General features: G+C 40.2%; 1 protein-coding gene across 1 annotated transcript in view; it reads left to right on the top strand.

Moving 5' to 3' along the window:
• Positions 1-16,130, top strand: part of RHOJ (ras homolog family member J) — a 102,039-nt gene extending 85,909 nt beyond the window's left edge. Inside the window, exons 3-5 of the mRNA XM_050795831.1 lie at positions 4,249-4,413; positions 6,367-6,462; positions 14,898-16,130. Coding sequence (XP_050651788.1) covers positions 4,249-4,413; positions 6,367-6,462; positions 14,898-15,044 — 408 coding nt within the window. The 3' untranslated portion in view covers positions 15,045-16,130. The remainder of the gene's footprint in view (positions 1-4,248; positions 4,414-6,366; positions 6,463-14,897) is intronic.
• Positions 16,131-17,181: the final 1,051 nt, after the last annotated feature.

Raw genomic sequence — 17,181 nt, 5'->3', positions numbered from 1 at the left:
ATCAGAAACAGACTTCTCTCACCTGCCCCACCTACAGTCAACCCAGCAACCCGTGGTCTTCCAGCTTTTCCATAATGTGAATAGAAATCCTGATAGCCACTGGGTTAAAAAAGCAGACAAACATACTCCTTTCCGACTATGCACAACAGTTATTTGTTCCTACCTGATCTAGTTGTGACATTTCTCCTCATGGCGTTTTGCTTTGGTTTTTGGCTTTGAGGTTTTAAATATACAGTGTTGCTGCCATCCAGTGGTAATCTGAAGCAGATGCAGGCCATCAAATAGATGATACAACCTGTGGTCAAACGTTTTGATTGCTGGGTAACATATGAGTCAACATTCCTAGACAAGTGAGTTAAGAAAATGCTTAATCTGTCACTTAAAATTCTGAGCGGCAGAAAACAGTGTGGTTACAATTGAGAGCCAGAGCTGGATTGGGGCTAAATACCCCATCCTGGTATTTATGAACTCTGTAACATTGGCCCATCATGGAACTTCTCTAAACCTTAACTTCCTCTTCTATGAAATGTGAATGTTGATGGTACCATCCTTCCAGTTCCATCAGGAGGATGCAATGAGAACGTACGTAAGAGTTTGAAACAATGTCTGACCTTTAGTAATAAGCCCTCGGGCGCATCCTCCGTTAATGGTGGAGATGATAGTGAAGTACAGCCATGTTCTCTACTCCAGGCCCACCCCAAACCAATTAAGTCAGAACTCCCAGATACGCAGGCCCACTCTCCAGAGATTCTAATTTAGCTGGTTCCTGAGTAGAAAAGGGGGTGGGGCAGGGAGTTGATTAGCAGAGCATCAGGATGGTTTAAAGGCTCCCCAGGTGATTGTAATGAAAGTCACTGCAGTAAATGGCCCGCAGAAATGCCATGTGTTCATCTGCAGGTCACTGTAGAGGTCATTTCGTCCAGTCCGTCAATAAGATTTATTGAATATTTGCTGTGAAAAGAGTACATGTAGGGATGAGAAAAAAAATCAACACGGTCCCTACTCCATTTATGACAATCCAGATGGGAGCATGCAGTGGCAGAGGGCAGGTGGTGTGGTGAACAGCTGTAGATTATAGCCTGGGAAGGAGACTTCTTGGCTCATGGGCCATACAGCTGCTCTTTAAGGGAACATTCCAGAGAGAAAAGAGAGAAGTGGGGAGACGACGGGAGAGGAGATTTGTTTTTCAGAGCTAGTTGTGTAAAGAGGAAGGGTAGTGCCAAGAAATTAGCTATCCCTTTCTCCACTGCGTCCCCAGCTACACACACACACACACACACACACACACACACACACGACATAGGCACAACTTGGCTGAGACGCAACCTGGCCTGACTTCCCAGTATGACCAGTGTTTATTCAGCTGTGCACCAAACTCCCAATTATTTGCTTGACTAGAAATGTGGTAAATTAGCCACAATAGTGGGGTTTTGTTGGTTTTGGGTTTATTTTTTAGGATTTTACTTTTCAGCATCCTTGCCATCTTGCTTTGCATTTTGCATTAGGTACCTAAAACCTTTGCTTAAGTTTTAATAGTAGTAGCAGTAGTGGCCACATATACTGAATCCCGTGTTCTGCATACTCTGAGTAGCTAAACAATAGATCAATGCATGCCCACCAACCAGAGTGGACCATACTTAATATTCTAAGGTACTTCCTTTCAATCTCATGTGTATGTACGTGTGCACATGTGTGTACTTTCTTTTCTGGTCTTTTTTAATTTTTTTTATTATACTTTAAGTTCTGGGATACATGTACAGAACGTGCAGGTTTGTTACATAGGTATACACGTGCCATGGTGGTTTGCTGCACCCATCAACCCGTTATCTAATTAATAAATATATTATTAGAGTCAATGGAAAGGTTGATATTAAAAATATATCCAAGATATATTACATTTTAAAAAACACAAGTGGCACAACAATATGAACTATTAAATCAATTTGTTTTTAAACTAAACATGTGTATGTTGTATACATACATAAACATAAAATGGGCCAGGTGTGGTGACTCACGCCTATCATCCTAGCACTTTGGGGGGGCCAAGGTGGGAGGATTGCTTGAGCCCAGGAGTTCAAGACCAGCCTGGGCAACATAGTGAGACCCCATCTCTACAAAAAAATTAAAAATTGGCTGGGTGTGGTGGCATGTGCCTGTAGTCCAAGCTGCTTGGGAGGCTGAAGTGGGAGGATTGCTTAAGCCCGGGAGTCTGAAGCTGCAGTGAGCCATGATCACGCCACTGCACTCCAGCCTGGGCAATAGATTGAGATCCTGTCTCAAAAAATAAAATAAAGTAAAATAAAATGTTTGGAAGGACAATGTTTAAGCAGTAGCCCTCTCTGGGGAGAGGAAAAACTATTAGAGATCATACCAGGGATGAAAACAAGCTTTCACTTCTACTCTATGTACTTCTATAATGTTTGCATTTTTGCAATGAGCATATACATGTTTCATGAGTTTCTGAAATGTTTCATGAAGAGTAGTCATGGCCCTAATAAATGAGTTAATTATTTATTAACTCCTCTCTATGAATACATATATATGATAGGTATGAACATATAAGTTTAGTTGCATATATAGTATACACACATATATAGTGTATACACATCATATATAGTGTGTATACACATACAAATTATGGTATGTATGGACAAATGTCATGTTGTGATATGTGATGTATATATAAATATGGTAAGTGTATGCACATTCACACACAAAGTTACTGTTGGCTTATGTGTTACTAAATTCTATAAAAATATAAAAAACTTGCTATTGAAATATCAGGTTTTGCCTTGGAACTTCCTCAAACATGTCACATACAGTAAAAGGTTCTTGCTAACATTTTCCCAAAGTTGAAATGATGCAAAGTTTTACTTTGTATTTATCAACTCCCACTAAAATAGCAAATACATAAATATCTTATGTAACCAGAAACTCTTCCACAGAGCGTATTCTGATCTGAAAAATCTTTAGAAAGAAAATAATTAAGCTAGCATTTTTTTTATTTGGCCTTTAGGTAATCTTTGAAACAAATCCAAAATCCTTAGCTCTAAACCCTCACTCAACATATTTCTTCAAATATTGTGGTGTCAAATTTGGCAATAACTCTTGTTTTGCATGTTAGTTCATTTATTCTAAATTAAATTTGGATACAATTTTTTTTAATTGTGTGAGGAGAGGATTCCTGTTGCCCTGGCAAATAGCTCACTAATTTAAATATAGTATATTCATTACAACACAATTCCAACATGATGGAAGAATTACAATAATCTTTACTGAATGTTACACTTTAAATGGGTGAACTTTGGTTTTTTGTTTTTATTTTGTTTGTTTTTTGAGACAGGATCTTGCTGCGTTGCCCAGGCTGGAGTACAGTGGTATGATCACAGCTCACTGCAGCTTCAAACTCCCAGGCTCAAGCCATCCTCCCATTTCAGCCTCCTGAGTAGCTGGGACTACAGGCATGTGCCACCATGCCCAGCTAATTTTAGTATTTTTTTGTAGAGATAGGGTCTCACTATATTACCCAGGCTGGTCTCAAGCTCAAGGAATCAAGTGATCCTCCTGCCTTGGCCTCCAAAGTGCTGGGATTACAAGCATGAGGCACCTTGCCTGGTCAGGTGAACTTTTGAATACATAGAAACAGAGAGTAGAACTATTGTTACCAGAGGCAAGTAAGGACAGGAAACGGGGAGGTTTTGATCGAGGGTACAAAGCTGCAGTTAGCTAGGGTGAGTAAGTCTACAGCTATAATGAACAGCATGATAACGATAGCTAATGATACTATATTGCATACTGGAAATATGCTAGAAGAGTAGGTTTCTGGTCCTCTTGCCATAAAATATCTTTTTAAAGGTAAGCTGTAAGGAGATGAATATGTTAATTTGTTTCACTATAGCATATATATGTATATCAAACACCATGTTGTACACCTTAAATGTATACAATTTAAAAACAAATAATAAATAAATGGGTGAACTTATGGTATATATCTCAATAAAAATGCTAAAAATATTTTTTAAGTTCATCTTAAGAGGGGCAATGCATAATCTCTGTACGTAACAAAAAGGTATTTTTCTGATTGATGGCTCCTTTAGTTCTAGTAGAGAAAGAACTACCGATTCTAGGGTTGAGGAAGAAACGGGATCCCAGTGCGCTGTAGTGGACTCTTACCTGCAATCTGACCTTGGAACCACGTGGGACACACCTTACACGGGCTGTACAAACCCTTGTCTGCTCTTCCCACAGGAGGACTACAACCAGCTGAGGCCACTCTCCTACCCCAACACGGATGTGTTTTTGATCTGCTTCTCTGTCGTAAACCCTGCCTCTTACCACAACGTCCAGGAGGAATGGGTCCCCGAGCTCAAGGACTGCATGCCTCACGTGCCTTATGTCCTCATAGGGACCCAGGTTAAAATGCGGGCGATGGCAGGGTGGGGGGAGCTGCAAAAATGGGAAGGCCCTTTCGGTACCTCGTGAACATCCTATTCTGCCAAACGCTATGGAAGAGTGTCTCAGACATGTCAATCCTATGAACAGAAGCTCTTAAGGTGTGCATGATGATTTAGCCCATAGTGGAAAAGATAATAGAGCTCTTTAATATGGAGCAGAAAGTTTTGATATGGCCTTCAAAAATTAATCTCTCTGATTTTTTTTTTAATAACAAAGTAATGTTAAAAACAGACACCCTTTGCCAGGCTTGAATCAGAGCAATGAGGTGAGGGTGTCAATTGAACACATTATCTAGTATTTTTTATATCTGAAATCCACAGTTGTTTTAAAACCACAAAATAGGTGGAAGTGTCAAGGTGACCACAGCAATCAGAATAGGCATTCTATGACAGGAATTCTTTAATTATACTTCTGGAGAAGGAAGATAAAAATTCACCACTGTCCATTCCTTTTAAACCTCTTGGTCTTCCAGATCTTAGAGAAGAAGTTAAAACACATATACCAGATAAACAAACCTAAGATTGTGAAAGCCTTTACAGTGTTCTGAAAGCTAATACATTTCCGGTTTGAGTTTCCAGTAGTATGCCAATCACATTAAATGTATTAAAGATTGTTACCGTTTATAGTTTTAAATGGATTTTGTTCTTTGGCATTTTAAAATCCAAATTACTATCCCAAAGACATAGGAATGTACTAATACTGAAGGGCTTCACTGTTGTCTATTTCATATGCTATTTCTTTCTATTATTCATTTATGTTCATTTTGAACAAGAGAATTTTTTTAACATAAAGAAAAGAAAAATTTCCTAAAGAAGATATGGACAGGTACACAGTATATGTATTTACTTAGAGAAAGTAGAGGAATACACATCTTCGTAAGTCAGAGTAATCATAGTTAACGCTTCTGCTCCGAAAGATAACTGTTTGTTTAAATGAAGTCTTTTGCCTTGAATTCTAGATAATAATGTTTGTCCATATTGATGGAACCTGAATCCCTGCTGCCAAATATGTGACAGAATATTCAATCACCTTTCTGTGATTCAAGCTGATTTTATTAGAGATAGGCACAAAATTGAGCAATTCTCTCTCTCTCTCTCACACACACACATACACACACACAGTTAGTAGAGCTGAGTAATGTGCTTATAAAAGGGACCCTAATATACTGGTCTTTAAGACACAAGCCCTTGTGTTCCCATATTCACACCCATTCATGAACACATGGGTTCACATACACAGTGAGGCTTTAAAGCAACCAAAATATTTAATTAAATTATCAAATCTAATCCAGATATATAAATGCTGTCTTCAAAGTTCTACCTTTGAAAAGATTAATGCTTATCTTGAGCAAATCCTTTGAAAATTTCTCTTAGGGACTTGCCTTCCAGAGCTTGCAGAACATTTGTTACAATATCCTCACAAGTAGCAAATCTTCATACCTCCTTTGAGGATGAAGATTTTATTTGGAAAAGCAAAAAAAAAAAAAAAAAAAATGTGTTCAAAGCCAGGAAACAAACTAGTAAATAATGAGTAATATACTTTGGGATCAAATAAGGCCTCACTGTAAGGTCATGAGACTGGTTATCTTGCATGCCCTGTAAGCAGAATCTAGAAATAAATAGAAAATTTTGAAAAAACATCTAAGATAGCAACAGAATCATCCGAGTAAGTCTTCAGCTCGCAGGGTAACTGTTTGAAGGGGAAAACATAAGGAAAGTCTGTTGTGTACATTTACAAAGAAATTGCTTTACTTTTTTAGACATAACATGGGCATGTGAATCTGCTTCCTTAAAGAAAATTTAGCAACTTCAAAGATGTTAACAGGGAAAAAGACTCTATGATGTTACAGTTTAAAATATCTGGCAAGGCCTGAGAAAATAAATAAGTTTATCATGTGTGTTTTCTTGCCAGATTGATCTCCGTGATGACCCAAAAACCTTGGCCCGTTTGCTGTATATGAAAGAGAAACCTCTCACTTATGAGCATGGTGTGAAGCTTGCAAAAGCGGTACAGTCAGATTTGAATTTCATTTTAAATGTATGCTGAGAGAAGAGTGTGTTGTATGCTTTGGAATGGGTGTGCAACATTGGGTTTTGCTTTAAAGTGCAATGTGTTTAGAATCTTCTCTAAGCTTTCTATTCTCCCCCTCTGTTCTAGTCAGGCTGGAAGGAGCCATTTGGTTAGCCTTCTTGTCAGCCAGCATTGTCTGTTTTTCATTCAGAAAGCAATTTGGTGAATTTAAACAGCTGAAGCACTTATCATTTGATTTAGCAACCTCTAGAACATCTACTTGCCATATTTAGTATGAATAAAGGGAGTCGTTAGATATATATTTGTAAATCTCACTGCTTATTATGGATGTAACTCATTTAAATAACCCCATAAGAGGCATTTTGTGATTTTCTTGGGAGAGACTTGGGTTAGCATCTGGCAGGGTTATATTTGTCCAGTATTTCTCACCATATAATGAATAGCCACTTAGAGAGCCTGGATTGTGTCACAAACAGCATCTGGAAGGATAACATATACCAAAAAGTGACTAGTTGGGGATCTAAGTGGCTGTTTGGCAGATAATAGCAACTTGCTCAGAGCTGGAACTGTTTTCAGGGACCTTTCTTCCTTCTTGAGAGCTTAACACGAAGAGTTAGGAAAATGCTTTAGAAAGTATTTGCCAGACACCAAGTCTTTGCCTCCCCCATTATCCCGAGATGTAAGCAAAGCAGCCACTGAAAAACATACGAGAGGATGGAAGTGCTTTATGCAAGAGGAGGGCGATAAATCACACCTCCAGAACTTAAATCGGATTCCTCATCAAGTCATAAATCTATTGACCCAGGTCAGAGGTTTGAAAATTTTCAATCTTACTTTCTAAGTGACTATCCTAGTAAAATGCATACCCCAGGCAGAGTCAGAAGTCACCCTCTACAAGCCAGTCAAGAATATTAACCACAAATTCTTCACTTACAAAACTATGCATTTATCTTATTAAAACTTGCTTGTAGGCCCTAAAACTAAGCATGATACACTCAACTAGAAATGAATTAAATACAATCATGTTTTTACAAGTACACTACATGAGAACATCTCGCGAACACCTGATCGAGATACTGAACCCTTCCTACTTCTATGCACAGTAATGTCAGTACTAACTAGCGCCAGCCATTCACGGAGTTCTTAGGATCCTAAGTACTTTATAGTCTCTCTCACTTCAGCCTCATGATGACCCTTTTAAGCAGATAGCGTTGGTCTCAGCTTACAGATGAGGAAACAGTCTTAGAAGACAAGCACGTAGCTAATAACGAAGTCAAAAAACTTCCAATCCAGCTCTGTGGACATCACCACCCGTGTACCTGACCATTGTGTGAATAACCTCCAACTGTGTATCTTTCCTCGGGTGAAATGGGTTTATGCCTGTGGGTTCTTCTACCTTCTCCTCAAACATTCAACCTCAAATGCTCTCATTAAGATACTTAAATAGCTGGGAGGCTGAGGCAGGAGAATGGCCAGAACCCGGGAGGCGGAGCTTGCAGTGAGCTGAGATCGTGCCACTGCACTCCAGCCTGGGCGACAGAGAGAGACTCCGTCTCAAAAAAAAAAAAAAAAATACCTAAATAGGTAGCTCCATAAATAAATAATTGTATGTGGTTCCTTTCTACACATTTTTCGCAGTCAGGAGGTCCCCACTGGCCGGCACCAGCTTCTGCAGGAACTCACTTTCTGTGTTCCCTCATGCCGTCAGCTTTCCCAGCCTCACTTCTGGTTGGGGAAGGTGTTTTTTTCACCCTCTGAAAAGAAGTCGTTCCAAAGCCTCCCATCTCATTTCATCCTTATTTTCGGAACAATGGCTGAGTTCACCATTTATATTGCCTTTTGCTAGTTTCTCCTAGCAACTGCTCTCCGATACAGAGGGAATCACGTTTAGCTTACAAAATCCAATTTAGAAGAAAACCTAGCAAGATTTTAACTTGTCTTATCACAATTCATGTAATTACAGGGATGCTTTAAGTTTCTCTACTCTCTGACTTTTCTGTCAAGTAGTTTCTAATCACAGCTAGCATGTATGGAGTGTTTATAATGTGCTAGGCTTGGTGCCAGGCGCCTTACAGCCTTTGTCTTAATTAATCCTCACAGCAAACCCCTGAGGTGTGTGTATTATTATCTCCACTTTCCTGCAGGAAACTGAGGCTCAGAGAGGTTAAGATCGCCCAGCTAGCAAGTGGCAGAGTGAGGATAGAAAACTGTGCTTTAACCACCCGCTCTTCTGCCTCCCTCCTATATAATCTGAAAAGAAACCTTTAGGTTTGGGGCCTCTTTTTTATATGCTGGAGTCCCTTATTTTCATGTGCAAAGCTCCCCCACAACTTAAAGGCTTTGCAAGTTCAGATTTTTCATATCTGATTCTTTCTGTTCAATACTTTTCAATTTCCAAAGCATTTTCCATCTAACATCTCTTTTTGGTCTCAAAGGGTGTTTTATTTTTAAAGGACATTTTTTATATCATACATATTTTCAATTCTTTGTACTCCAAAGTCAACCACATTTACATATTTTGCACTAATTTATCAGAAATATTCATTATTCTTTGACTTCTTTTATCCTCCCTCTTCTTATTACTGTAGTTTTTAATCCTCAGCCTACTTTTCCCAGTCTTTTACAAATTTGTAACTGTCCCTATTGCTGCTAGAATTATTATTTTTTTTTTTTTTTTTTTTTTTTTTATTGAGACGGAGTCTCGCTGTGTCTCCCAGGCTGGAGTGCAGTGGCGTGATCTCGGCTCACTGCAAGCTCCGCCTCCCGGGTTCACGCCATTCTCCTGCCTCAGCCTCCCAAGTAGCTGAGACTACAGGCGCCCGCCACCACGCCCGGCTAGTTTTTTGTATTTTTAGTAGAGACGGGGTTTCACCATGTTAGCCAGGATAGTCTCGATCTCCTGACCTCGTGATCCACCCGCCTCGGCCTCCCAAAGTGCTGGGATTACAGGCTTGAGCCACCGCGCCCGGCCTAGAATTATTAAATTGATTAAGCGCACCTGATATGTGCCAGGTGCTATGCTGGATGCTACACTTTTTAGCTCTAAGATGAGAGCTCTTTGTGCGTTCTCTTTCCCAGTTCCATCTAATACAGTCTAAATGTGATCTTCTAAGTTCAGACTTCCTAAGGTATTTTTTGATACAGGAATTTGCTATTTTTTCTTTTTTAATCTCTGCATTCTCTTTGCCCTCTCTTGCCACCTTCTTCACCCTGTGCCTTTTGTTGTTGTCACTCTTTAATTTAGTACCTGCTAAGTTTCCCACCGGGCTTTTAACATGCACAGGTGGGATTTAAAGCAGCAAAATTGCTGCAAACATCCTGTCATCAATGTTCAGTCACGTTAATCAACTGGAGTCTTTAATGCCCTCTTCCTGACTGGAAGAGTCACTGCCACCTGCCTTGTGCTGGCCATTTTCCCTTTCTCCCCTGGGCATTGAAAGTCACTTCACCAGTTGGGCACAGTGGCTCACGCCTGTAATCCCAGCACTTTGGGAGGCTAAGGCGGGTGGATCACGAGGTCAGGAGATCGAGACCATCCTACCCAACATGGTGAAACCCCATCTCTACTAAAAATACAAAAATTAGCTGGGTGTGGTGGCGCTTGCCTGTAGTCGCAGCTACTCGGGAGGCTGAGGGGAGAGAATCACTTGAACACGGCAGGTGGAGGTTGCAGTGAGCCGAGATGGTGCCACTGCACTCCAGCCTGGCAACATAGCAAGACTCTGTCTCAAAAAAAATAAATAAATAAATAAAAAGAAAGTCATTTCACTGCTGGTGTCTGGGTTACAAAGGCCAGAAGAGGAAGGAGACAGGCAAACAAAAGCATGCCACCTGGATAAACACAGTAACAAACAGCTGGGCAATGTACCAGGTAGCACAGAAGAGAGAGAGACTAATACATTCATGGAAGGAGCTTTCAGAGATTTCTTTAACCAGTTAACATCTCACCCAGGTTTGAAGGATGAGGAAAAGTTTTTCAGGTGGGCAGAGGGGTCTGGGGAGGGCACAAAATTCCAGACAGGGAGACCAGGACACGCAAAGGCATCCTTTAAAACATAGGGAGCAAAGTTCACCCACAAATGTTTTGATCAGTCCAAACAGATATTTTTAATGCAATTTAGTGGCCAACATTTAACAGTTTGGAAACACATTTCTAGCTTCTAAAAGAAATTCAGAAGTTCGAGCAACTCTAGGCCAGCATTTCCTAACAGTTCAACGGAAACTGTTAAACATTCTTTCAGATTAAACATGTACCCTTCAGTCTGCCACAATCCCCACCACTTCCATATTATCCTATACTCAAGTAACACACTTTACATTATCCACCCTTGAATTGGCATCTCTGCATTAGAGTCTTCAAAGATCAGCAGCAAATCCATCCAGCCTAGAAATGTTTTTCCTCTTTCACCAATTAGATCATAATGCTAACGTGTTGAGATGGTGGCGTTTCTCTTACAACCTGTTTGGTTCTTTTTGCTTTTCTTGGCTCTCTATTTGCCTTCTCTGTGTGCCTTTGCTAATTCTCAAATGAGGAATAAAGAACTACTCTGCTACTAGCCATTTATTTAGACAGGGGCTTACCCTCTTTATTCCACTAACATCTTCTCTTCTTTTCTCTCCGTTTACAGCAAATGCCTTCCTTTTTCCTCTCTTCTCTCATCACCCTTACTGTATCCATTACAGCTTTGCCCATTTATTCATTAATTTTGCCCTTTCAGCTACAATTTCTTTACATTTGCTAGAGACAGCCCAAAAGAGTAGTTAAGACTTTGGCTCAGGAGGCAGACAAATTCGAATCTCTGCCATTTTCTTAGTTGTGTGGCCATAAGGGAGGTTACTTAGCCTCTCTGGGCATCAGTTTCCTGAGCTGTGAAATGAGGATGGTGACAGACTTTTCCTTGTAAAGTTCTTGTGACAATGAAATTAGCTCATGTACCACAAGGTCCAGCTCAGCAAATTATAGCTGTTGTTAAATCCATGAGCCCTCTCAGATATGTCTACAGCTGGGAAGATCTCTTTGCCTTTATCCCTTCCAGTTACTTTCTATCTTATTCTATAACTTGTCCTGCCCCAACTACAACAGCATGGAAGAAGTACTAGGTTTTGTTTTACTTGATTAGTCATTATGTTTTCTTTTTTATTTCTTGTCAGACTCTTGTATCTTCTGTACATCGTTGATAAATGTCCCTGCTTTTAAGATAATAGGTTTTAGCTATTATAAAACAATTAGAAAAGTGTTTTTTCAGTTTACACCCTCAATCTCTACTTTTTTCTTGAAAATAAGTCATTTGGGTAGAACACACTCCAGATTGCTTGCACGTGTATCTAAACAAGGAGCCTCGAATCCTGAACCCTCCCAGACGGCTTCTAAATACTTGACTGTGTAGGTCATTTTGCTCCAAGGAGCAGATGAAGTCGCTGCCGTAAGAAGGGCCACATTTCCTTGAGACAATTTTTCATTTCACATCTTTGAGGACACAGATAATTTTTTTAGCAGTCTGGTTGTGCTTTTTCCTTGAACCAGAATGAATTATTCTCCAACCCTGAGAGCACTTGACACATGGTAACAATACCTACCTCAAAACTGGGTTCTGTTTCTCACACGTGTTTGCCAAATCACACCCATCATCTGATGACTACTTTTTCTATCAGTACAACATAATGTTATATTAACCCGGTTACACAATAATGCCTTTATCTGCTATTTCATTATCTTCAGAAATGTCTGAATTGGAAGAGACAAGTTTGGGCTCCTCCCACTGCATCGAAAGGCAAAGCCTGACACGCTGTCAGCCGCACTCTGGGGGCAGGAGGAGGCTGGAGTGCCCTGCCCCTCCTGCAGGACTCCAGGTGTGAGTGAGCTCAGCCCAGCTGTCCTGGAATTCCAGGCAGAATCGATCCTAGGCTTGGGATCCTTAGTGGAGAGGCGTTCCAGATAGAAAGGTGCCACAGCAGTTTCTAGGTGTTTTTCCAGACAAGTGCCACCACATTACAGTCAAGTCATTCAGTCGTTCAGTTGGCAACACCGTTGCCGTTAGATTAATGTTCTTTTCACATGTGTTTGAATCAAGCTTTGAACACAATCCCAAAATGCAACAGAAGGCATTTCATCATGTTATTAGGAAAATTTTCTCTGCCCTTTATTCCTCTCTTGTATCTAACTGTTTTTAATTATTTTAAAAAGTTATTAAAACCAAACCATGGTTAAAATGAAAGCCATAAAACAGATTTTCAACATTCAACATCTTTTTCTTTTGGTATTTTCCTTTGGCTCATACAGTAACCATTCTTGTCAGGAAAAAAATGTAAAGTGCATCACCTCTGTCGGAGAAGTTAGGAAACAGTCTCTGGCCCAACTAAAACCACTTGATTTGATGCTTAGTTTTCATATTTGTGGACTTTGAAATAAGTGGGCAATCTCATTTCATTAACTGTCAACTTGACCAGCTTCTTACAGAGCTGAGTGATAGGGGTCACAGTTACTGTCACAGAGCAAGGAAAAGAACATGTATCAAGAGACGCAGATTCTAGGTCTATTTCTTTCACTTGCTAGTTGAGTGCGCATAAGCCATTCATTTTACCTCTCTGGGGTTATTCCCGCTCTCTTCTAAGCTAAACCACAAGTTCATTTAGTCCACATATTGCAAAGTGGCTGGCTGCTGCCACATATATCCCACATCAGTGTCTTGCTTGGCCCATGGTAAATATTTCATAAATTGGTAAATATTAAATTAAAAACTCCAAATTTCCAACTCCTCTTGAAAAATACAAAAATGGGCACCAGTAAACCAACATCACCACTTGGAAGCTGATAAAACGGCCCACTCTAGAGGGCCGTGTGCTTTACCGCCCAGCATAGTCCCCACCTCTCCCTACTGTCTTGCGCCAGCCCCACTTTATCATTTACATAAGCTATTGGGCATAATAGGCCTATGATTTTGCTACCTTGTTTTAGCCACTTGTCTGCTGTGGTTTCCAGGAACTCACCATTTAGCCAACCTCTTCTGAATCTGCTTTAATTTTACAAAGTGATTCTTAAAATGTGAATCAAAAACTAAAGCCATTTCTCTAGATGTCCTTAATAGTAAAAGGCCAGCATCACATCACTGACTCTTCCTGAGCTTATGAACAATTAAAACCGCAGGTCTTCACAAGAAGCTGACGCTACATACAGTCTACACTGGTCTGTGATTTTTAAATGAGAATCTATAGTTCTGGCCTGAATTTCTATATTTCTCATGAGGGGTTTGTGATTATCAAACACACCGTAGTATGAAATCATCAGAATATTTAAAATGAAGCCCTATGCAGAAATACCTTATCATTTATACAGACTGTACACTGACAAGGAGGAGGTCTCTGGCATTAAATGTCTTTTATGATTATTGTTACATGTTTTATTATTATTGTTACATGTTTTAGTGGGGGGTTTTTTAACCTTTTTTTTTTTTTTAATATGCCTTTTAAAGTATGTTAAGGCTGGGTGCAGTGGCTCACACCTGTAATCCCAGCATTTTGGGAGGCTGAGGTGGACAGATCACATGAGGTCAGGAGTTAGAGACCAGACTGGTCAACATGGGAAAACCCCATCTCTACTAAAAATACAAAAACTAACCCAGCTTGGTGGCCCGTGCCTGTAGTCCCAGCTACTCAAGAAGCTGAGGCAGGAGAATCACTTGAACCCAGGAGGCGGAGGTTGCGGCAAGCCAAGATAGTGCCACTGCACTCCAGCCTGGGCAACAAGAGCGAAACTCCATCTCAAAAATAAATAAATAAATAAACAAATACACAAATAAAATGTTAAAACTAAATAATAATGCCAGTTGGATATTACCTTGTTGAGGTGTACCTTAAAAGAGGTACATTTTAATCAAGAATGACCTATAAAACCGTATCACTCACTCCCTTTCTCTCTGCTTTATCAACCAAGCTGACACTTTGCCTTTTATCATACCAAAGGAGATACATTTCACTTATACATGATTTACACATTCTGCCTACAAATGAGAGGATATGAAGAACAAGATCATGCACCCCTGTTCTTCACAAAACGTATTTAAATTATATCATTGGTTTTGAATTGTCTCCTAGTTTTTTAGATCTTTATATTTTTTATATTCTTAGGAATAAATGGCTATGGATCAATTTCAGGACGTACTGCTTTCCAGAAGTGATCCACAACCATTTATTGCTAATAAAGGAATGTAAGAAATACAAAAATACAAAAAAATAGGATAACATATACAAATTGAAATGAAAAAAAACAAAAAAAAAAAGGCAAACGTAATCCAAACCACCCCACAAGCTGTTTGTAGGACAGGCAGAAGTGAGTGTTTGTCTGGGCAGTGAGCTGATACCACTGTGCTGTTCTCTTTTTTCTCTCTCATGCCTTTCTCTCTTTTGCGTTTAAGATCGGAGCGCAGTGCTACTTGGAATGCTCTGCTCTGACTCAGAAAGGTCTCAAAGCGGTTTTTGATGAAGCAATCCTCACCATTTTCCACCCCAAGAAAAAGAAGAAACGCTGTTCTGAAGGTCACAGCTGCTGCTCAATTATCTGAGGTTGTCCGGGACCTGCCTCCACCCCACCCAGGGCATGAGAATGGCAGCCAATGTCTGCGGCCAAGCTCCAGCCAAAAAGGAGGGCACGACCAGAAAGGAATTCCCTTTGCACGGAGGCTTGCCCCTCCACCCTGTGAGCCCTCCCAACACAGCACACTAGTCAGCCCACTGCCACAACCTCCCTGCCAGCCAGAAGCGTCCGTACTGCACACTCTCTGAGAATGCTGGGCCTGGATTGCAGACAGTGCCGCTGCTGATCAGATCAAAAACAAAGTCAAAGGCCATCTTACATTTTACAAATCCCCAGCTCATGAACGCGAAGCTGATAGGAAATCACCCCAGGGAACCCGAAAAAGAAAGTTGGTTCCTCTCTTGGTGGCCTTACTTGATGTTTTACAAAACTTGGGACTACAATACTAACCTTTTTTTCTGAATCTGCTGTTCTACCCATGTGTCTCGCATTCATTTGTATTATTTCAAGAAATGTACTAATTTCCAGTTTACTCAGGCCTTACAAATCCATACCAAATTAGCCTAAAGACAAGGCATTTTATATTCATTTCTATTTTCAGCATGTTTCTACCAAAGCTATTAGAATCAACACGTACCTCTGAATGCCTGATTATAAGAAGACATGAGAAGACTTAAAAGTTTTGGAAATTTACAGAGCCATGATTTTTGAACCTGATTGAAAGAAAACCATCTGAATTGTTGCAGGTCCACATTTTTGCCAAAGATGCACTCTACAAATGCTTAGTAGTGGCCTGATTTTTTTCCATATTATATTGCCATGACAAACTAAAAATGAACTGTGTTTAAGAATATAGTATTTCTGTTTTTCATCCAAGTTGATTGGGGGAAGAATATGGCAGGATCCATCTTTTACAGTATTGTGTATTCAGTAAAGTGGACGTTCCTGCTCTTCCCTTTCCCCATTGCATGCCTCTTCCTCCCTTGATTTCACTTTCTCTCATGCCCAGATCCTTTTTTCTCCCCAGTTATAACCCAGTTATAAAAGAAAGATCTGAGCATAAAAATACATGTTTAAAAATACCTAAAGGTAAAGGAAAGTGTCTTAATTTTTCTATTTACTTCAACTGAAAGGCTTCTAAGCTCGCCCCATGTAAGTTCTCATTCCATGTAAATGACATTTTCCAGTTACAACTGGTACTGATATTGCATCTCTCTTTCCTTACTCATCCTCCCAGATGTCTTTGTGGGAGCCATATCAGTGGATACCAAGCTCTGTATCCATTTGTCCCCTGCCCTCCACGATGTGTGACATAGAACACGGACTTTGGTCCTGGGAAAGCAAAAGCTCGCAGTAAGGAATCCTGTGCCAAACCATGTACAACAATTCCAAACCTCCAGGAATGTTTGTATCACAGAGCAAATTACTTCCTGCCTTTTCATTAGCGCCTATCAGGGCTTCTAATTAGTCTTACTTGCTTATAAGTGCCCTGGAATCATCCAGGTAGGAGCTTAATTTTTTTCAATTGCATGAGCAAAGTGCTTCTTAGTAGTATGAAATTACAACAATTTTAGTTTAAGACTTTCCAGATTCAAGCTCCCACTGTTGGAAAAAAACAGCCTTTCTAATCTCTTCTGCTACTGGAGTAAGCCCTTAAGAATTGCGTGATAGCCAGGCACAGTGGCTCACGCCTGTGATCCCAGCACTTAGGGAGGCTGAGGTGGGTGGACCACTTGAACTCACGAGTTCGAGACCAGCCTGGGTAATGTAGTGAGACCCTGTGTCTCTATAAAAAATTAAAAATTAGCCAGTTGTAGTGACACACACCTGTAGTCCTAGCTACTCAGGAGGCTGAGGCAGAAGGATCACTTGAGCCCAGAAGGTAAGACTGCAGTGAGCTGTGACTATGCCACTACACTCCAGCCTAGGTGACAGAGCAAGAACCTGTCTCAAAAAAAAAAAAAAAACCCTACATTTCAAGTACTATTTCCCTTCTCTCCCATCTAATTGCTAAACATTTTCTTTCATATGCATACACTCCACTGACTAGAAAACGGGAGTTTTAAGTCAAAGCTTGACATTTAGAGAAAACAAGGACTTTCTGCCTTTATAAATGGAAATCAACTGTGTATGAACTATAACTCTGCAGAGGTGATGAACTCATC

This window comes from Macaca thibetana, chromosome 7, assembly GCF_024542745.1.
Source record: "Macaca thibetana thibetana isolate TM-01 chromosome 7, ASM2454274v1, whole genome shotgun sequence".
Taxonomy (NCBI): Eukaryota; Metazoa; Chordata; class Mammalia; order Primates; family Cercopithecidae; genus Macaca; species Macaca thibetana.
The sequence above is the reverse complement of the archived record's forward strand: the minus strand, read 5'-3'. Positions and strand labels throughout refer to the sequence as shown.